This window comes from Castor canadensis, chromosome 15 (genome assembly GCF_047511655.1).
Source record: "Castor canadensis chromosome 15, mCasCan1.hap1v2, whole genome shotgun sequence".
Taxonomy (NCBI): Eukaryota; Metazoa; Chordata; class Mammalia; order Rodentia; family Castoridae; genus Castor; species Castor canadensis.
Window position 1 is genome coordinate 94,359,561 of NC_133400.1, and position 23,173 is coordinate 94,382,733.

At 39.2% G+C, this 23,173-nt stretch overlaps 1 protein-coding gene across 2 annotated transcripts in view; it reads right to left on the reverse strand.

Moving 5' to 3' along the window:
* Positions 1–14,170: 14,170 nt before the first annotated feature.
* Positions 14,171–23,173, reverse strand: part of Wdr37 (WD repeat domain 37) — a 63,924-nt gene continuing 54,921 nt past the window's right edge. For both annotated transcript variants that reach the window (XM_074056756.1, XM_074056757.1), the window contains exons 12-14: positions 21,676–21,810; positions 21,072–21,186; positions 14,171–17,158 (exon numbers count right to left, since the gene is read on the reverse strand). In XM_074056756.1, the coding sequence (XP_073912857.1) occupies positions 17,027–17,158; positions 21,072–21,186; positions 21,676–21,810 (382 nt within the window). In that variant the 3' untranslated portion in view covers positions 14,171–17,026. The remainder of the gene's footprint in view (positions 17,159–21,071; positions 21,187–21,675; positions 21,811–23,173) is intronic.

Here is a 23,173-nt window from a genome sequence, read left to right on the forward strand (position 1 = left end):
ATGTGGTCTGAGATATGGAGAAATTAGATTTGGGTGGTCAGGAACTTGTGATTCATCTATTACCAAAGCCAACTCTAGAAAAACCTCTAAATAGAGCAGAAAGCAACTGAAGGCGTGGCTCAAGCAGTAAAATGCCTGCTTCGCAAGCACAAAGCTTGGAGTTCAAACCCCAGGCCCACCAAAAATAAATAAAAATATGTTCTGATTGTATTGGTGGAATAGTTCAAGTGGTAGAGTGCCTGCCTAGCAAGCATGAAGCACTGAGTTCAAACCCCAGTGCCACCAACAAATAAACAAACAAAAACTCCTTTTAGAGCAGAAAGCAAGATCACTTGGTCATATGTATGATTTCAGTTGTCAAATAAAGAAACTGAAATTTTAAATCTGTGCACATGCTAACTATGGATACAGATGGGGTAGGGCCTCTTTTGGGTTATAATTTAGGAAGTGAGTATGTCGAGAAGCTCCTCATTGGACTTGAAGTTGTTGAGAAACTCATTACCCTGTGGTTTCCCTTGGAGCCCTCTGTCAGGTATGACTTTTCAATCTTTTTTGACTGCCCAGGATCTAAATTCCCTTAAAAAAAAAAATGCTGGGAAGTCCCCACTTGCTGTGAGAAGTGTGAGGTTAGGACCTGGCTGGGGGTTGTGCTTTACTAACGGTTGTAAGCACTATGGTTTTAATCAGGAGCCCTGAATCTTCCTAGTAACAGTTGGGATTCCCTCTCCACAGTGGTCATTAGTGTAAGAATAACTGAGTTTCTGGGTCAGACGTGAAGCAGGATGTGTTGCTTCACGTTCTGGGGGGACAGAGGTCTCCCCAGATGGAGTGTGTGGACTTGTGGGACACTGAAAACTGTAGTGACTTCTATCCGGAAGACTGTCAGAACACAATTCACGCACACATTTAAATTGCAACTGTGAAACTTGACTGGCTCATCCAAGTACACAGCAAACAATCGACATTTATAGAGTTAATTTCTGATAAAGACCTAGACTGTATTCTTACAGTGTTTTGTTTTGTATTTTGTTTTGTTTTAGCAGGACTGGAGATTGAACACAGGGCTTCAAGTCTGCCAGGCAAGCAGCTCTAGTACTTGAGCAAGGCCCCTTGTCCTTTGCTTTAGTTTGTTTTCAGATGGGGTCTCATGCTTTTCCCCAGGCTGGCCTCAAACTGTGATCCCTCTACCTCTGACTCCTGAGTAGCTGGGATTACAGGTGTGCACCACCAAACCCAGCCCTTATTCTTACAACTTCTTGAAAAACTACACAACACATCATGCCACTTCTTGAAGATACTACTACTTCTTATGCACACAGCTCTTACAACCTTGTGACTACCCCCATTGAATCAAGAACAGAGAAGAAACTCCTGAAACAGCCACTAGTGCTTCTGGCTTGTGGTGGTTTGGGTAGAAAGGACATTGAAGGCCACTCTTAGGTGAATGGGTAGGGCACCACACAAGTTACATGCTCTCCTTCTACTGGCAATATTGTTCACTGGGTTTCTTTTCTAATTTCTAATGAGACCATAACTGAAACTGAATACTTAATTTAAAAATCCAGAAGATGATTTTTTTAGACACATCAGTTCAATTCATGATTCAGTAAACCATCTGTTAAGCCAGTTCAAACTAGACCTTTTATTTTTCCTAAAATTCCTGAATCAAAATTTGAGAAATACTTCATAACCTGGGACTAAGCTCATCCTTTGAAGCTTTTGACTTAAATAAGGACAAGCAGTGTTCTTTGCAAACAACTCACAACATCTGAACTTCCTGGAACACTTGGAAGTTGTTCTGCTGGATGCCATAGTAGAAATGATGGTGACAGTAATATTTATCTCTCCCTACACCCAGCTTGTGAGGCTCTCGAGTACTTGACCACATTCAGGCAGCATCCAGAGATAGCAGGTTTTTCATTCCTCAGGTGGGCACAGGAAACCTCATGGATTACTGATTCATCCCAGCATTCCTGAGTAAGCCAACCTTGTTAAGGAACTTCACTGAAGAGGGTGAAGTCAGGAGTCAGGTCCACATACCGTCCCTCTGGGTCTTGGCCTGTCTGGATGATTGAGACGTGTTGTGAAAATCTCATGGCAGACTCATTGCTCTGATGCTTCTCGCAGAAGATACTGTCTGACACGGAATGTTCCACACCTTTCACCCACTGCCTCATCAGCTGGCTGGCCAACCTCAACTCTGACTATTCTTCCTCCTCCTCCTTCCTTGCTCTGCCCTCTCTCCTGTAACTTCCCACTTCAACAGCACACACCAGGGCCTGCATCTCAGTGACTCTCCTTCCTCCTGTCACTCACAAAGACCTTTGCAGCTTAACCACAAAGCTCCCGGTGCCCACTGAGTGCATCAGTTCACACTTGACACTCAGCAGCACGCTTGTCCTGGAAGGCACCACACCTACCTGCTTCTGTGCACATCTCCACCCCACTTCAGTTCCTAGAAACAGATACGGGGTGAATTATTTTAATACACTACAAGGGACTCGTGACAGAGAGGTATCTGCAGCTGGCAGAGAGGGAGAAAGCCATGGGGTGCCTATGATATATGCACATAAGTGTGTGCACTCATGGACATGTGTGGCTCACCTTACATGCTCCCATGTGTGTATGTGGTGTGTGTGTGCATGCACGTGTGGACTTGTGTGGGTATTGTGCTCACGTGCGCTGGCTTGTGCATAGTAGCTTGTGAATGTGGATATGCACCTGTGTGTACTCGTATGTGCTTTGTTCATGTTCCCATGTGTGCACTGTGTGGTGTGCTTCCATGTATGTATCTATGTGTAAGCATGGTGTGTGCATAGGCAGGTATATTTATGGGGAATGTGCATGTGTGTGCTCATGCATGTGGTCATTTGTGAGTGCTCACCTATCTGCATGTGTGAGGTATGTTGTGTGTACAGGTGTGTGCATATTTGTGTGGTGGGTACACATGCGTGTGTATGCTGCATGTGCATGTGAGTGTGCTCATGTATGTAATGAAAGAAAAACCAGGAGGGTACTGGACTCCCAGGATAGATTGGGAGGGAAGCAGCAATGGAAAGGGAGCTTGAAGACAAAGCAGTCAGAACTGTGCCTGGGTGTCCCCTGCAGTACTGCCCACCCACTCCAGGCCCAGGCTTCTATGGCACATAGACTCCTAAGAAGTTAAAATGTCCCTGCTGTCAATCAGGATCAATAACTCAGAATGGCAGATTGTGGAAAATATTTCCTCTGCCCTTATCTCTCTCTTTTCCACAAAGAGAGGCTGCCAGAGTCCCTCAATCTAACAATAGATCAGTTTTTCCTACCAGGTGCTGATTTGCAGAAAGGACTAATGTGCAGATTAAAAATGGACACTGCTGAGTGAGGCAATTTGCACTCCGTGGTATTTGAAAACACTGATAACTGCCATAGTAACCTACTCACTGCACATCAGCTTCCTTGAGCTGAGGTCTGCATGGCTGTTTATTGTGGCCAAGAGGTTACAACACCATTAGCTTTCCAAAGCCAGGCAGAAATGTGGCCAGGGACACTTTGTGACAATTTAATGCTTCTAACTTTAAAGTCACATTAATGTGAGTTACTTGTTTCTTTCTGATGCTGGGGAGGAACTTAGGGCCTGTGCATGATAAACGTGCTCAACCACTGACCTCCACACCAAGCCCCAAGAATTTAACATGCAAATCATAAAAGACAAGTGCTGGAAATAAGGATTTTCACTTCAGCAATCTTTTTTCCATGGCTTGAAAAGTTTCAGAATAAAATGTTTTGGAAAATGGATTGTGACATTAGTGCTTGTCATCCAAGACATCGGTGTGGGATCTGGAGCTCAGTGCACAAGTTGGCTCTGAAGATAAAATCTAGAAAGTGATGGGTATGTGTTTCACACGGTGCAAACTCACTTCCCTACAGGAGTAGCTAATACGACTGAGCAAAAGAGGGGTGGCAGCAGCCCAGGTTGAGTTAGGGTCCAGCTGGATAAATAGGGCTCCCTCTCCAGCTCCAGAATGTAGAAATGCTGGCCTCATTTGGTCTGGTTTTCTAATAGTTTCAAGAAAGGGCAAAAATCTCAGTTGTAACCCTTCGGCTTCATGAATATTGGTTACATGCAGTGTTAATTTAAGAAGTAACAAATCATGTCTGCAGGCACCCTTGAGAGCGGTTTCTGGGTGTCTAGCAAACCTCTTTCCTTATAAAATCTGCTGGGGTCATCATTCCACCCGGGCCACCTGAGGAGAGCTGCTCCAGAAGCCTGTGTGTGTGTGTGTGTGTGTGTGTGTGTGTGTGTGTATGTGTGTGTGTGTGTTTTCAGGAATTCTATATCCCACAGGAAGTAATTAGGTGAAATTTTGCTGGATTCTTCTTTCCTTGCACATTTTAAAAGTGCTGAACTATGGAAGATAATCATTAGCTAGAGAAGAAACAGAACATATATGCTACTTTATGTCTATACCAAATATTAAACAAATTCATTGCATGTGGCTTCTGAAAATTCCTTGGCAATTTCAACCCCAAGGCCCCAAGGCTTCTGAAAATTCCTTGGCAATTTCAACCCCAACACCCACAACCACAGTGTTATCTTTGTTTTCCTGAGTAGTTTTTAACAGTTTTTCATCATTATGACAAATGCCTAAGAAAAAAAAAACACTTAAGGGAAGATGATGAATGGCTCACGACTTCAGAAGTTTCAGTCCATGCTCAGGCAACTCCATGTTTCTGGACCTGTGGTGAGGCAGAACATCATGGTGAAAGGGCATGATGGAGCAAAGTTCTCACCTCATGGCAGCCAGGAAGTAGAGAGAGAGACAGAAAAGGAGATAGAGAGAGAGAGAGAATGCCTGCTTCCTCCTCTTTCCCCTTTTATTCCATCTGGGCCCCCAGCCTATGGCGTGGTGCCACCCACATTCAGAACGGGTCTTTCCCACTTAGTTAATCTTCTCTGGAAATGCCCTGACAGATACACCCAGAAGTGTGCTTTACTAATCTCCTAGGTGTCTTCAATCCAATCAAGTTGACAGTCAAGATTAACCATCACAACAGCCATGAAAGAACTGGAGATACCGTCAGTGAATTCTGAGAGGTCTATAACCCAGAAGGGGTGACAGTGCTGTCTTCCCTTGTCTCAAGTTCACTGAAGTCCATATGTGATTGACAGGTGCCTTTTAAAAAAATCCTGTAGGAAAAAACTGTCTTGAAGCTAATAAAATAACAATGGTTTCATAAATCTTCAGTCAAAATATATTACAGCATTCACACATCTTTAGTTTGCTCAAGTTTGTGCCAGCAATACATTTAGTCAGTTCCTTCAAGACATGTTAACCATGGGTAAAGAAATAAGATTTCATTTTCTAGCTAAATGTTTCACTTACAAACAGCAACAACAAAACCTCAAAGTGTCACCAATTAAAAAGTTCTTATCTACACAATTAGGTACTATGAAGTCATAATTTCCTAATTTGTTCTGGAAATCTTCTGAATCCAGCATTTGGTAAATTTGAATTGATTTACTTAAAATGTGAAGGGCTGGGTACAGTGGAGCTTGTCTATAATCCCAGCTACATGGGAAGCAGAGGTCGGCGGGAGGATCATGGTCTAAGGCTGAGCCAGGCTAAAACAAGACTATCTGAAAAATAAACTAAAGATAAAAGGGCTGGCAGCACAGCTCAGAGGTGGAGTGCTTGCCTGACAAGCATAAGGCTCTGAGGTCAAACCCAGTACTACCAACAAAATAAAATACAGGAAAATGCTCTTGCAAGAAGAGCATTTCAACATCAGGGCAGAGGAAGGTTGGCAATTTTTTATATGCCTCAACATTTTTTTTCTTTTTCTTTGTTGTCTAGAGAAGTATTTTCTGTAACTTCACAGAGAGCTCTCAAGATCTAAGTAGGATCTCCTTCAAGTATTCATCTGAGCACTGAGCATGTGAGGAAACAGTGACCAGAAAGGTAGAGGAACTGTTACCCCAAGATCACACAGGGTCAGGAAAAACGTGTGCTCCTACTGGGTAGAGCGTCAGGAGCCATCTTTCCTCAGTAGTACAAGGTGACTGGCTCCAGACCAAGCACTATTCTAGTCCCACCTGACAAGTCTAAAAGCAAGGTCCACAATGACCAAACTATTCCAATGTTAGCTACATGACAGAACAGAGATGAGAATATTTAAAGGAATATGAAAACATCTAGCACATAAAAAGGTAAAATTCACGATGTCTAGCATGTAATCAAATATTACCAGGCATGCAACAAAGAGGAAAACAGATCTCATAATGATAAAAATCAACTTATCAAAAACTGACCCAGAATTGACACAGTTGCTAGACTTATCAAAGACATTAAATAGCTATTATTATTGTTTTCATATGCTCAAAAAGAGGAAGGTCTGAACATAGTAAGTAGAGACATGAAAGATAAAAGACACACAAATTAAGTAGGCCATCTGGCTACTACCTCCCTCATTAGCTGGCCCAGCTCCTAGCTCCTGGCTGTGGCCCTCTGAGCCACACTCCAGGGCATGGGCATTGGAAAACTTTGGGGTGCCTTCCACCTTGGCTCTCAGATCTCCAGGGACTCTACAGCACACCTAGACTTGAGTACATGTCTGTGAGCTTGCACCATATTTAACAAATCAGGGATGGGTTGTGGGTATAAACTGAATGTGTGGTGGTTATACAGGGGAGGGGGGTGATCCAAGAGAGTGGTTGCTATTAATATTATCTCGTTCTAAAAAAAAAAGAAGAAAGAAACTATGAAAAATAAAACACAAGGAGAAAAAAGATGAAAAAATATAAATAATTCATTGTGGCAGTAAATACTTCAAGCAATTGAATAAGCAAATAACTGGAGTCATCCAAGGAAGAAAAAAAAGGCAACAAGGGACAAAATATATTTAAAGAAATAATAGCCAAAAACATTCTAAGTGTGAGTACACTGATCAAACAACCCCAAGCACAAAAAAAAGATGAACAAAACTAGACCAAGGCCTGCTATGATGAGATTGTTCAAAACAAGGGTAAAGAAAAATATTAAACCAATGAGACAGAAAAACAAAGATGAAGATGGCAGACAATTTAGTGTCAGGAGCACTACACACAAGATGACAGTGGACCGACATTTTTAAACTATCGAGAGAAAAAAATAGTCAAACCAGAATTCTATTAACAGTGAATACATCTTTTAAAAAACATAGTTTTTCCACATATATAAAAGCCAAAAGAATTAATTCTAAGGAAAACTATACTACAAGAAACGTTGTTAAGTCCTTCAAGAAAAAACTATTTTTGATGGAAATGTGCAGCTATACAAAGAACAGAAGATCAGTAAGATGGGTGTTATGCATGTAAAAAGATGAAATGCCTTTATTATTAAATTCCTTTAAAAGATCATTTAGACAAAACAGAACAACAGTGCAGTAGAGGATCTGTATCACATGTAAAAGTAGAAAGTAGACTATGATAAGTTTAAATTGCAGTAACCTAAAATAAAACAAAGAATTGTCCAACTAAAAAGGATAACAATCATAAAACACTCAAACCAACACAAGCAGGAAGGAAAAGAGAGACAGCAAGCAGAACATATATAAAACAAAAAGTAAGATGGTACATTTAAACATGATCATATGAATAACCCCATAAGGGGTAAATGATCTTAACACTGCAATTAAAAGGCAAAACAATATTATGCTGACCAAAAAAACAAAACTAAAGCAAAAGCTAACTATATTCTGCCTATAAAAAATGCACTTTATACATACAAATACAAACAGGGTATAATTATGAAGATGAGAAAATCATATAATCTGAATACTAATCAGAAGAGAGAGCTGGATGGGTTGGAGGCACGGCTCAAGTGGTAGAGCATCTGCCTAGCAGAGCACAAGGCCGAGTTCAAACCCCAGTACCATCAGAAAAAAGGGGAGAGAGCTGGAGTCATGCTATAAATGTCAGATAAAGTAGACTTCAAAAGAAATAATACTTCCAGGATAGAGAAGTTCCTTTCAAGCTGGGGACCAGAGGCTCTTAGCATGTACTTGGGAAACTGACATCAGGAGGCTCATGGCTCAAGGTCACCCTGGGCAAAAAGCTTATGAGACCCCATCTCAACCAATGGCTGGGTGCAGTGGTATTCACCTGTCATCCCATGCTACACAAGAGGCTGAGATCAGGAGGATCGTAGTTCCAGCCCAGCTAAGGCAAAAAAGGTCATGAGACCCAATCTCAACAGAAAAAAGCCTGCTGTGATGGGTATGTATATCTGTCATCCCAGCTACAGTAGGAAGCCTAAAATGAAGGAATGAACTCCAGGAAATAAGTGAGACCTTATTTCCAAAATAACCACAGCAAAAAAAGGGCTGGAGGCATGGCTTAAGACTGAAACCCTGAGTTTAAACTCCAGTACTGTCCCCTTAAAAAAATTTTTTTTTCATAATAACACAGGTTCAGTTGGTCAAGAGGTCATAATTATAAACATTTATGCACCTAATAACAGAACTTCAAAATGCAAGAATAAAACCTGATAGAACTGTAAGGAGAAATAGACAAAGTCACAGCTATATTTCCTTTCTGAATAACTGAACAAAAATATGGACACAGAAAACCTGATCTCCACTGTCAGCCTACTTGACCTAACTGACATTTACATAACACTCCAACTGCAACAGAATACATTTTTTTCAAGTGTACACAGAACATTTACCAAGGGAGATATTATTATTACCAAGGCCTCAAAGACTCTTTAAGTGCAAAAAGATTCAAATCATATGAAGTAAGATCTCTAATTACAATGTAAATAAATTAGAAATCAATAGAAAGATGCTTGGAAATTTTCACATATTTGTAAACTAACACACTTCTAAAAACTTGAAGAAAAAAATCTGGGTGTTGTACACCAAGTGTTGTACTTCAATCCCAGTACTCAGGAAGCATCACAGGTTCAAGGTCAGCCTTAGCTACACAGTGAGACCCTCAAAAAAAAAAAAAAAAAGGCAAAGAAAATAATTAAAATAAAAATTACAAAGTATTTCAAAGTGGATGAAAATGACAATAATATATTAAAATTTGTAAAGGACCGCTAAATTGCTAAAGTAGTACTTAGAAAAAAATGATAGCACTAACCTACAACAGAAAAGAGGACCTGAAGTCAAAGACCTCAGTCTCTACCTTAGACCATATGGCCAAAGAAGAGGAAATTAGTCCAGAGCGATGGTGCATGCTTGTAATCCCAGTACTCAGGAGACGGGGAGAGAACAAAAAGAAAGAGAAAGACAAGAGGAACAGAATAGGGAAGAGGAACAGAAGAAGGAGAAATTAAACCCAAAGTAATAAGAAAAAAGAAATAAAGAAAACCAAAAACAAAAGCAAAACATGTCAACAATACAAAAGATTGTCTTTTAAGAGTATCAAAAAAACTGACAGACCCAGCCAGATTGATCAGGGGATAAATTCCTAGTTTTTTGGATGATTTGTATGCACATCATCTTGATTGTGGTGATGAGTTCATTGGTAAAAATATATATCATTAGCTTTATATTTTAAATATGTTCACTATGTTGGATATCAATTACACCACAACAAAGCCATTCAAAAACAAAAAAAAGAAAAAATAGCTCCATCTAATGAGGATAGTTAATAACTACAATTAATTTTATCACTGCAAAGGAAAAAATCAGGCTTACCAGTAGAACATTTGTTATTGCTTGTTGTTTAGCAGAGCATCCCAGCCCTCTAGAGTGATTCTAAGAATCACAGCAACACAGAAATGTGCTACTGCCTGGGCAGGGCGGTGGGGGGGGGGGAAGGGGGAGGACGGGAGGTGCAGCTCAGTAGTAGAGCGCTTCCCTAGCATGTGTGAGGTTCAATCCCCAGCCCTGCCAAAAGGAGAAAAAAATCGTATCAGGAACTAGAAGATACTTATAATTATTATGCACCGTGGAAATTATTTTTAGCAGATATTCCAGAACTTCTCCACCTAGCTAGATAAATGCTAGCTTCTCAAAACCCATACTAAAGAATAACCATTCTTACTGTAGTATGCTGGAACTGCTCAACACAATTTTGGGACTGTTTCCTGAACTGGAAGTTATCTTCAGTCCCAGTTTAGGAGCAACATACAAAAAGGACTTTTACTGTTTTATGATCATACCTGGTAAATGAAATCCTTATTACATTTCCTACTTGAAAGCTAAAATTCCTGAACTGTATTTGAAAACAGCCCAATTTTGACAACAGTGTAGTGCAGTGTCTTTTTATAGTTTCCTTAGTGACCACTTTTTCAAGAACACTGTCTTAGAATAAAATTGGTTGTGTGTATCCTCCTATGGAATGTATATACCGACTGAAAATCAAACATTCTAGAATAATAAGACTACATGTTTGTAAATGAAAAAATAACTAGTTCAAAGTAATTATAGCCGTGCAATAAGTTTGAAACTGATGCTTTAAAAAAATGTATTAGTACAAATTTCCCATTTTATCAGCACCCACTTTATCCATCTTTGGAATATAACACATTTTTAAAATAATTTTTATATTACTATTCTAATTATACAATATTAGATATGCCAAACGAATATTGTTAAAAATCTCCCTATTTCAGCCTCTGTCTCCCTATCGCATCCTCTACCCTCAGCTCACAAAATGAGGCTAGATTTTGTTTTCTATTTTGTTTTGTTGAGACAGGGTCTGCTATGTATCTCGGGCTGACCTTGAATTTAAAATTTCTCCTGCCTTAGCTTCCTGAGTGCTGGAATTACAGATGTGCACCACAACATCAGGTCTAAATTTTGTATTTTCATTCCCATGTTCCGAAATATTAGTAATTGATATATTTGTATTAGTAATACAAATATTAGTAATTGATAGATGGTACATACATGTATACATAGATGAATAGACAGCGCTTTGTTTTGCATTTTGTGCCTTATAAAAAAGGTATACTTCGTATAGTATGTAGTACCAGTGGCTTCTTTTTCATTCAAAATTATGTTCCCAAGGTCAAGGATTGCAGGTAGGCTGGGCATGGTGGCATACACCTGCAAGCCCAGCACTCTGGAGTCTGAGACGAAAGGACCACCTGAGCCCATCCTGGGTAACAATATAAAGAGGCTCTGTCTCAAAAGAAAAGAAAAAGCATTGCATGTAGCTGTGTGTGGATCCCTGACTTTTCCTGCTATGTAATATTTAAATCACTAACTGTAATTGTACATCTCATGTAATGTGTTTTGGCATTTTGCCAAATTTAAAAACCTTTTTCATAACTGTTTCTTCTGACAGTATCTTCTTAAGAAGTTTTACTAGGATGTATCATGCCACTCTCACGTTCCATCTAATAAACCCAGCTACTTGGGAGGGGGAGATTGAGAGGATCATGGTTTGAGGCCAGTCTGGGTAAAAAGTTAGCAAGATCCACCTCAACCAAAGAGCAGGATTACACCTGAATACCAACTATGAGGGAAGTACACAGGAAGGTCACAGGCCAAGGCTGGCCCAGGCATAAATGAGAGACACTATCTGAAAAATAAAGAAAAAAAAGGATGGAGGCACAGCTCAAGTGGTAAAGCACCTGTGTAGCAAGCAAAAGCCAAGTTCAAACCCCAGAACTATCCCCAAAAGGGCATGCGGGCATGTGGGGCAGGGCGGGGAGTTCCATTAGGAAAGGCATACATTGGTGAAAACTCTTTTGATTTTCAAAGTATCTTTATTTCACACTCATTCCTGAAAGGTAGGGTGTTATTATTATTGTTGTTAAGTATACAATTTTAATAACTTTTTCTTAGCTCTTTAAAGCATTTCATGTTATTTTCACACTAACATGGTCACTGATAATTCCTGGGCTAGTCTACAAGAGACTAGCTTTCCCAGTTCTTGGTCCAAAATTTTCAAGGGAAGATCCTGAAAAATTCAGTTAGGTACCCCCTCACCTCAACCAATCAACTGTACCTGGATAAAGAGTCAGGTACCAGAAAGTGACAACTTCTGCAGTACCTATGTGGGTGTGGGATGGGCACAGTGCAATGAGAGTGACAGCGTTTGGAAAGTGGTGATGACAAAATATCTACTACCTGTAGGTCACAGATCAATTTAGCAAGGTAACATAACCCTAATGCCTGGTGTGATTCAAATTCCCAAAGTGGTATCTACCTTTTTTGTTTTTAAGGGGAAATCCTTAACAGATATTTTGTCAGGGCTTAAAATATCCTTGGGTAAATTAGGTCCTTTCCAGGAGTGGGTACCAGTGGGAGGGGAGGGCATAAGGAAAGGGTAAAGGAGGGTAAAAATGGTGAATTCATGTGTGAAAACAGAATAATGAAACCTGTTGAAATTGTTCTAAGAAAGGGAATGAGGGAAAATGATGAAGGGGGTGAATCTAATTAAGATATACTGTGAGCACACATATAAACCTCACAATGTATCCCCCCCCCCCGTACTATTTTATACTAATAAAAAATACCCAAAACATCCATTGGGTATACTGAGGAATGCCTGTGAAGTCAAAGCTGTACCTTCAGCAGAAGTGTTCTTTACGGATGCATTCTGAACCCTTCCTTCCAACAAGAATTGCCTGTGCTGCCACCAAAACAGACCTGAAAGCCACCCTTCTTTTGTTGCCATCCACACAGGCTGGTCACCTGCCTCTTTCACCTGGATGACTCCACCACCAACCTGACTCTAATCTTCACCTGTCTAGTCCATCTCCACATGGAAGCCGGTGGATATGGATAAAACCCATACTCCTCCCAAAGGCCTCTGAGTGGCACTGTGTGTGCCTGTTCACCCCCAGTCTTCCCCTGGGAGGGGTCCCCACGTCAAACTGTGCTCATTGTCCACCAGCACAAGCAGTGTCCCAAGCTCTTTCTCAGCACCTTTCTGTGTGGCATTCCCTCACCTGGAATTGTTTCTGCAATTTCCTGGACACATTTGTCAACTTTTAGGACTCAGTTAAATGTCACCTCCTTAGAAAAGCCTACTCGGCCAAATCACCTAAAGGAGTTCCCTCACAATTCTCTATTGCAGCCCAAATCATATATAGGTCCCCCCCAAAATTCTACCCTATATTTCATGTGGACCACTTACAGCTCCAAAGATTTGTTTAATCTGGTTTCATTTTGACCAAAAGCTGCTTAACAAAAGCTACTTTAATAAAATTAATTTTAAATTATACAACTTTTATCTGAGTTCATTTTCAGCTTCTTCCCACCATATTATATATGGACTATATAATACTTGTTGCATGATTGAGATGTTCCCAATTTTTCAAATAATCTACAAAATTCTACATTAGGAGAAAACCCAAATCTAAGGATAGTAAGGGAAAGAGCTATTTTAGCAGCTTTTGATTAAATCATAACAATGTAAGTCTTTTCTTCTCAATTCTTTACACTAATATAACATAAACCTTTAAATTAGCTGGAGGCGTAATTAAGAACTTTAGGGCTGGGATGTAGCTCAGTGGTAGAGCGCTTGCCTAGCATGCATAAGGCCCTGGGTCCAATTCCCAGCACCAAAAAAAGAAAAGACAAAAAAAAAAAAATTCAATTATGAACTTTAGATAATCACATGTTTTCTGAGGAGTAAGGTAATAAGGTAAGCAGGCAGAAGAGAAATTTCTGGTGAGGTCTGAATATTACAACACTGTAACAATTTAAGCAGTGAGCCTTCCAGGTCTGAGAAAGGAGTTGCTAACAAGCAAGGAGATATCCAGGAGAACTTTAACATCTTCTGGGGTTTCTCTAACAACCATACACTTCATTAGATTAGAATATAACCATGCACAAGTAGTCACCCCATCTCGATTTGCATTCTCTTAGAGAAAATGGCACTGACTTTGTGTAACCACAGGTTTGTTTTTTTTAATCTTCAAGTAAGCTTGCTATAATAAGAGTATTAAGATACTTTAGCAAAAGCTTGTATTAGTTCCAATTGTCAGTTCTCTCAGAAATTGTGGGGTGGTGATAGGGACGAACAGGCACAATTATTATTCAATTTTGGCATAAGAGATGGTTAGAGAATATAAGGCAATTGGATTTCCAAATCTAAAATTATTTTTTTCAAATAGGCATTATAACTTGTTCAATTTCTAGGCAATTGTGGTATTTCTATAACCATTAACAATGGTTCACAAAGTAAAACATGAAGAGAAGTAAAAATAGGAAGACTCTCATAACATAATTACAAGAGTAATTATGGAACACGGATGTTTTAATGAATTTCATATTGCAATGAAGACACGGAACACTTAAAAACAATTACATCAATACAATAAAAATAACTGCTTCCACAGAACACTTATAAATGCATACTTTCTCCTCCAAAGAGACTTATTTTCACAGATTTAAGTAACAAATGACTTACATAGGCTTCAGATTCCAAAATATGTACAGAACTTTTGACTCTACAGAAATTGATGTGCAGTGGCTGAGAAAGAGTGTTGCTGTGCCTAATAACAAATCTCCTAAAATTTTCTATCAACACACATTTTTTTTAGTAACCACACACCTTCCTTCCACTATTAAATGAAATTCTGGACACTTCAACACATAATAGTGTTCCTACTTCTAAACACTATTTCACATGAGGTCACATGTGGCTGATAAGGTGACTTAATTTTAGCCACACACACACGCACACACACGTGCACGCACTATCCCCGATCATAAACCTCTTGAAAATAACAACACTTGTGGCCACAGCAGCAGTGGGATGAGATCACGTTAGAAGGTGACACAGCAGTTTACGGTAAGTCACATCCTGCTCCTGAGAACTCTGCTTGAGCACCGTTAGGGTCTTCGCCCTCGTAGAAATGAGTGGGGAGCCTCGTTTCTGGTGTGGGAGGCTGACCCCCTTCAGTTAGCAAGAGAAGGTGAGCAACTACTGGCAGTGAAAGTCACTAGTCTGCAGAGAACTAAATGGCCATCATCAACGGCCATTTTTAAAAGCTTCAAAATTCTTTTTGTCTGGCAGAGCTCTGTTCTTAAGTCTGATTTAGCTATGTGGATACATTTTTCAACGTTCTTAACAATTCATTCTAAGATATCTAGACTTTCAACTCAAATACCAGGAATCTAAGAACATGGCTTGTGCAGCTCATCACTAGAAGTCCTCTATGTTCGTAACTTTGCATATGCAGTGGCGTAAGGGGATATGGCAAACATCTCTCACTGTAAGACAAAGTTAGGCCATAGCAAATATCGTGATACAGTACTCCATCAAGCAAAATACACTCAGACAATAGGAGCTGAAACTTGAAATTCTAGCCAACCATTATAACCAGCCTGACTTCAGTTCTCAAAAACATTGTGGTCAGACCTGTGATCAGAAGGTGTCAGGCTTAAAACTACAACTAATTTTTGAAACAGAATTATTCTAAAACATTCCTGGTATGTCCCTCAGTTGGCAACCTCAACTCTGCATAAGTTCTTATCGGTTATTCTCAGGTCTCTGCTTCCTGGCCATGTCAATCATTTCAAAATCATTCAGATGAGTCAGGTATGAAGTTCCTAAGATCAGCTCCTTAAGACCCAAGTAAAAGGTGCCAATAATGAGGCATTTCTCATTCTTGGTAAGCTCCAGCAAAGGACACCAGAACGTCCCATGCACTGTAGTACTACACCCAACCAAAGGGCTATTACGGGCTCAGATGCCCTCCTACAACACCAGAAAACTGGAAAACCTAGGGAACTGAGAGTGGGGTGGGGCTACAATGAAAGTTTAATATTACCTTCCTGTGCCTCTCTAAGTGATCACCCTCCAATGGCTGCATCTAAAGGATTAAAAATATGAGGGGCAGTAATTGAGATGTCTCTTTATCAAAACTGTAACTCAATAAGAACTATTAACTTACAAATATCAGATGGACAGTAATTTCTAAGAAGGCAAGAATAAAAGGCTCACTCACGCAGTAGTAGGATTGGCAATGAGAGGTATCCCAGCTACTCAAGACAAAAACATCCTGTTACCTATGAAGTATTTGTCATGGTTATCATCTTATTAGCCTAAATGAAGAACCTTTTACCTTAGCACACATTTGGTTTGATTGTCTTTCTTGCCTTCTACACTGAATTTAGTATTCCAGCTATAAATCCAAAGTGCTTCAGCTAGGCAACAGTGAGACTGAAGTTTTCCAAATATTTTTGAGGTAGTACTCATTTATTTGCATTGTTGGCTCTCAAATACCACCAAGGAAGTGAACGCATTTAGAAATATGCAAACCCAAGATGTAGAAAATAAATAAGATTCTGTTTTCAGGTAGCAGGGCCTTCCTATAAAGGTCAAGTCACATTCAATGGATAAGTCATTTGAAACTTCTAAAAATTGTTTATAACCACAGCTATAAACTAAAGTGCTTTAAATTTTGCTTAATATCTAAAATCAGATTTGAATAATCATATTTTAGAATTTGCTAGTATGAGACCTCAAGAGATTGAAATGATTTTCTATAAAAAGAGCAGAAACTTGTTCTTTTCAAAAGAAACTCTCTGCAAATGTTGCAAAAATCCAGGTTATTTTTACATAACTCTAATAGAAATTAGTTGAAATTGAACTACACATTAGCACATGCTAAACATCACACAGAAGTCAACGTGAAATCTTTGATCATTCCTGCCATTCGTTAGCCAACACAATGGCAGCTCTGCAGCCTCCCCAGTACAAGGTAGATATGTATAATCATTCCAGAAAATGCAACAGACCATGTGTGCCTCACAGTAAGTACACAGGTTCACATTAACTCACACAAATGTAATGCCCTACTGCTCATCTGTCAGATGTCAACAACTCACAAGCATTTTGTGTGCTAATGGGGGTGAGCTTCACTTCTACTGACCAGAGAATGTCAATATATACACACGAGACAAAAATAAAAAATATGTTCGCACATCTTTCTGTACATTTCATGCAGGCTGGGCACGATGTGAAAAGAACATATACAAAGTACCCTTCCAAGGGTCAAACGCTCACAAAATGGCAGATTAATGTGCAAAAGAGCCTGCATGAATCCAAAGTCCATGGCAAACCACAAAACTGAGGAATGTGGTGACCTTATTTCTCTTGTAACAATGCAGGAATGTTGATGTTCCAGCCAATGGCTTGCCTGTCAAACCCACACGTGAACAGGTTGCACATGGGGTGGTCTTCACTCCATGCCGAACAGCACACCATTCTTCTGTGGCCCTATTAATAATCAGACAAACCAAAATTAGTGCATTATTCCTGAAATGATACTTTTAAAGCAAATTAATAACTATACCTCTCAAATGATGAAAATAAAAGGAAAAAAATTAACACACAGATTAGTCCAAGTGAGCCAAAAATACTACACATGGAAACAGTCCTTGAGGAAGTGATGCTAGTGAGGCCATGAAGAAAGTGCCCTGAGGAAGTGAACACACACCAAAAGTGCTTAGGATTCTTTTCTTTAAGAAAATGAGTCAAGGGCTGGAGATGTAACTCAAATGGTACAGTACTTGTTTAGCAAGTATGAAGCTCTGAATTCAAACCCCAGTACTGGGGTGGTGCACACCTATTATATCAGCTACACAGGAGGCAGAGATAGGGAAGATCATGGTATGAGGCAGCCTAAGCAAAAATTTAGTAAGACCCCTATCTCAACCAGTAAGTTGGGTATGGTGGTGTGTGCTTGCAATACCAACTACATGGAGGTATAAGTAGGTGGATCACAGTCAGAGGCCAGCCCAGGGAAAAAACATAAGAATCTATCTGAAGAGCAAGCCAATCCAAAAAGTAATAGATGGGAAGAGACTATAAAAATTAGGGCAGAAATCAAAGAATTGCAGACCAAGAAAATGACACCATAAATCAATTAAAACAAAAAGCTGGTTCTTTGAAAAAATAATCAAGATTGACAAACCTCTAGCCAAATTAATTAAAAGAAAGGAGAAGACCTGAATTAATAAAATCAGAGACAAAAAAGTAGATATTACAATAGACACCCATGAAATTCAGAAGATCATACATGAAGACTTTAAAAACCTATACTCCAACAAACTGGAAAATGAAAAAGAAACAGATAAATTTCTTGACACTTATGACTCGTCAAAATTGAACCAAGAGATCATTAAAAACTTACACAGATCTGTAACAAACAATGAGATTGAGATAGTTACAAAGAACCTCCCAACAAAGAAAAGCCCAGGTCCTGATGGACTCACTGCTGAATTCTACCAGACTTTAGAGAAGAACTAACACCAGTGCTATTCAAACTATTCTACAAAGCACAAAAGGAAGGAACAACATACAACAAAACAGAAATGACATTCACTGGTTAGTTGACAGTTAAGTCCGTGCCTTCAGATATGAACTATTTAAAGATAAATGCAAGGCGTTCATTACAGAAACCCTGAAATGGTGTTTGTGACAACTGGGTAAAGGGAAATCCCCTGTGCCCCAGAGCCACACAGGGAGAAGAGCTGAAAGCTGTGCCTCCTGGATTGATGAGTCAACAGTTTCACACCAGGGAGCCTTAGGGATTTCCATGCCTGGTATGCTACTAGCATTCCTTCATTCAGCAAGAAAAAGGATCCACAGACAAACACGCTGGGGCAATCTATGGATGTCACAGAATGCACTGGCTTATGCAACACCCTGGGAGTAAGATCACATTTCCTCACCTACAAACCTGAAACAACTTCACTTTTTAGGGCATTTTTACCCTGGAGTTCCCCTAACAGTCCACCAAGCATGCTTTCCTAAGACATGGTTTTGGGAAATATTGCCTACGTCAACCCCAATTTTAAATTACTAGTCCATTTCATTCTACTACTTAAAAGTTCCAATAAGCGATGTGTGGTAGTATACACCTGTAATCCCAGGTACTTTGGAAGCTGAGGCAGGAAGATTGTGAGTTTGAGGCCAGCCTGTTCAATTTAGCAAGACCCTGTCCCAAAATAAAATAAAAAGGGATGGGAATGTAGTTCAGTAGTAGAGAATTTGCCTAGCATGCAAAAGGTCCTGAGTTCAATCCCTAGTACTGACAGAAAGAAAAGAGTTCCCATAAACATTTTGTTTAGTTTTTCTCTTTTTTAAAACTGGTCAGCTGCAAGCAATTAGAACAATATAAACCAGAGATTTCTAACTGTGACAGTAAAACTATATTTATATATTTTTGAATGGTTATAAATTCAAACTAAAGCTAAATGTTATTCATTAATCTTAAAAATCTATTTCATCACTTTGAGATATAACAAATCTAAGTACAACAGAATTCTACAATTCAAATAACATTGAATATTTATAGATAATTTAAAATGAAACTCTCTACATAGAATTAGGACCACAAAAACCACTTAGAACTTCTTTCTTTCTTGAGGAAAATATTCTCTAATAAAGTCATACACATGCTCATAAGTCTCATAAATGCAAACTTTACATGCTGCATAGCAATCTTACAACACAAACAGGCACATCTGAAGGAGAATTTTCTACTGTGTTGAAAATGCAACTTAAATGCATAATACTTAGCAGTTAACAAAATATAAAAACAAATCATGACTTTGCTAGGGGTTTTGGAGATTTTTTTTTTTTTAGTTACTCTAATTTCATGAGAAATTTTCCTATACTGTGCATTCCAAGAATAAAAACATCAATAATTAACTTTGAATGGTTACCTAAAGAGCTATCCAAAAGGAGAATGGCTAAAAGACCCTTGCAGTAAAGATAGCTGCTCTTCAGAAACCACATGCCACTTGAAGAGAAAGGTGCTGTGTTGGTAGCAAATCCTCACTTTACAAACCACCTCTAGAACCATCCTTCCTCTGCAGTGTTTGAAGTACACATCTAGTGCACAGCTGGCTTGTGGCTCGTGAACTGTCCTTTAAGGCTTTATATGATGATATGAGAGTGGTTATCAACAATGGGAAATAACAGAACAGCAGCCCAAAGGGAGCAATGGTGACGAGGTGCCACTGATGCTCACCTCTGAGGTGTGTGGGCATGCAGACACAGACAGGTGAGCTAGAGGGCCCAAGGAATGGATTAACAGAATGGATTTGCTGATTCGCCACACAGAAATCATAATGACATCCAGAAAATATCAAAAGAAAACAAACAAGAGGGTGACTATATCCTGGGGCTCAATTAAACACAAAAACCTTAAAACTGTCTTGACAAATGAGAGAGTTTGTATTTATTAAAGCCACCCATTACCTACCAATGGAAAAGTGTCACTAACCAACATCATCCACACTAAGCCTCTGGCCCCAACTTCACAGAACATCAGAATCACCCAAGGAATTATATAAATGCAGGCTTGGAGGTGTTCCCATCAGACATTCTGACCCTGTGGGACTGAGTTGGAGCCACGGAGTCTCAATTCTTATCAGGCATTGCAGGAGACCATGGTGGGGTGGTCTGAATAGCACACACAGAAACACTACCTGACTTGACTCCCTTTCACCACATCTGAAGTTAGCAAGAAACAATTCCCTAATTTAAAAGTAATAATCAAAACAATGTGCCAGAAGAAGCGGTTTCTCTGGTTGGTGGAAGAAGTAGGGATCCCATCTCAAAGAGTACCGTCCATCTGTGACTAACACCGCACATGCCTGAGCACAGCAATTCCTTGCACTCCTTGAACTCAGCGTCTCTATTCTGTATAAATTCATTGGAAAATATCTAATACTGTACTTTCCAACATGGCAGCCATGAATATAGGCTGAGGAGCTCAACAAACCTGGCTAGTGAAAATGAAGAATGGAACATTTGATCTTATTTTAAACATGAAAAGTGAACAACTTGAGTATGATGACTCTGCTTTTCAACTTCAAATTTTGTGAGTTTTAAAAATAGATCAAGTATTTCCAATGAAAACTGAGTGAGAAAACAAGAATATAAAGTATCTCTAATAGTTTTATGCTGATTATATGTTGAAATTATATTGCTGTGGGTAAATTTGGATAAACAAATAAATTTGGAGATGTTAAAATTGATTTCTCTCCTTTTTAAATGTGGTTATTAGAAAATGAAAATTGTAATTTTAATGTGGCTCTCATAACATTTCTTCTACACAGCAGTGATTTAAGACGAGATCCCAAGTTCTCCTCTAATGGGCTTTGGGAATTCATGTTACCTGTCGACTGCTCCGGGGAAGTCGTGCTAGTCGCACACCTGACATATCAAACAATCGCACTTGTCGGTTGTCGTGGGGGAGGGCTATGATTTTTTGGCCAACACACACATTGATTCTGTGAAGAAGAAATACAAATGGGTCATATGTAAAATAATAACAGCAAAAGTTATAGATAATGGGCAGTAGGATATTCCATACTATTCACATTTCAAGGCAAGCTGGACTAGCAGGTTCTGTCTGCCTATGGCATTAGAATAGAGATTAAGTAACTATGAGAACACATACAGACCCCATGCATAAAATGCACAACACAGACATACACTACCCAACAGCAGACACATACCCATCCTAACACAAAATCAATCCCTTAGTTAGTAAACAAAAGTCCTACAACATCTGGCCATAAGAGGTTCATTCTTATTCTTACCTTACTACACCATCCTGATTATACGCTGGAAAACTGTAAGTACTTACAAATACTAAGCTTGCATTTGAGGATCAATAAAATATATTTTGCTAGAAGGCTAGGCCATTTTTCATAAGACTGTATTGATTAAACAGCAAATCAATATAAATAAGGCATTATGTTACAATCAACCCTTACCTGTTAATTGCAGAATCTGTGCGAATGGTTGCAATTGGGGATCTCATATTTTTTAAGTCCCATACTTTCACTGTGCGGTCATCACTGCCTGAAACAACGTTATCTCCCACAGTGAACACGGCAGAGGTCACAGTGCTACAAGTAAAGGGTATGGGTCAGACATCTCAAAAGCAAGCATGCAAGATATGACTACTATGCTCCCACACTACAAGCTGCACACACAGTCCTGTTCCCAGAGATGGCAAGGTGGGTGGAAAGGGTGGAGATGTGCACGCCATAAGTATGTTAAATATGAACACCTGATTTCTCTCTCAGTAAAGTAAAAACGCAGCCTATTTCTACTCTACTCCACTATCTCCAGCAATGGAGCAAAAATAAGTTACCAGAAAACTGTAAGGTAGACAGAACCTGCCAAAATTTTTATGTATTTGTGTCTTATGGCAATGAATTTTCCCATAACATTCTAAGTGCAATCTCAATTTAACTTAATTAAATTAATTAAGAACACAGGAGTTAAAGAAAACACTAACAACTAAACAATTCAAATACAGCAAAAGAGTTCAATACATTTTTTAAAAACGTACATACATATGACAGGTAAGCACATGAAATGATGCTCAACATAACTAGTCACAAGGAAAATGCAAATCAAAACATGACAAGATCACTACATACCCTTCAGAATGACTGTTAGCAAAGACAAAAAAAGATTAAAATAGGAAGTGTTGAAAAGAATTTAGAAAAATGAGAATATTTGTATATTTGGGGGGAGATGTAAAATGGTGAGCCACTGTGGAAAACAGCACAGTAGTTCATCAAACAAACATGGAATTAACATATGATCCAGCACTTCTACTTCTGAGTATATACCTAAAATAACTGAAAAGTACTGAAATAATATTCATAGCAGCATTACTGACAAGAGCCAAAAAAGCTGAAACAACCCAAATGTCTATCAGAAGACAGATTTTTTTAATATGTGGTATATGTATATAATGGAGGAATATCCAGCCACAAAAAGGAAGGGAAATCCTAACACACGACACATGAGGGTGACACTTTAAAGCCTTGAAGGACCTTCTCACATGAAGCCCATGGATAGACAAACGCATATGGACAGAAATCAGAACAGAGGTCATCGAGATCTGGGGGGAGAGGGCACGGGGAGCTTAACGGGGCCAGAGCTTCTGCTTACAATGATTGAAAACTTCTGGTGATAGTGGTGATGGTTATACAACCATGTGAATTTATTTAATGCCATTAAACTGTATACTTAAAAATGATTAAAATGGCAAATTTCATGTGGTATATACTTAGCCATAATTTTTGAGACAGGATTTCCTATGTAGCCCAGACTGGCCTCAAACTCTTGGTCCTCCTGCCTTAGCCTCCCATGTGCTGGAATTATAGCTATGTACTAGTGTACCCAGCCTAGACCACAATTAAAACAACAAAAAGCTTGAGAAGAATAAACATCAGAATCACTCTCTTTGAGCCT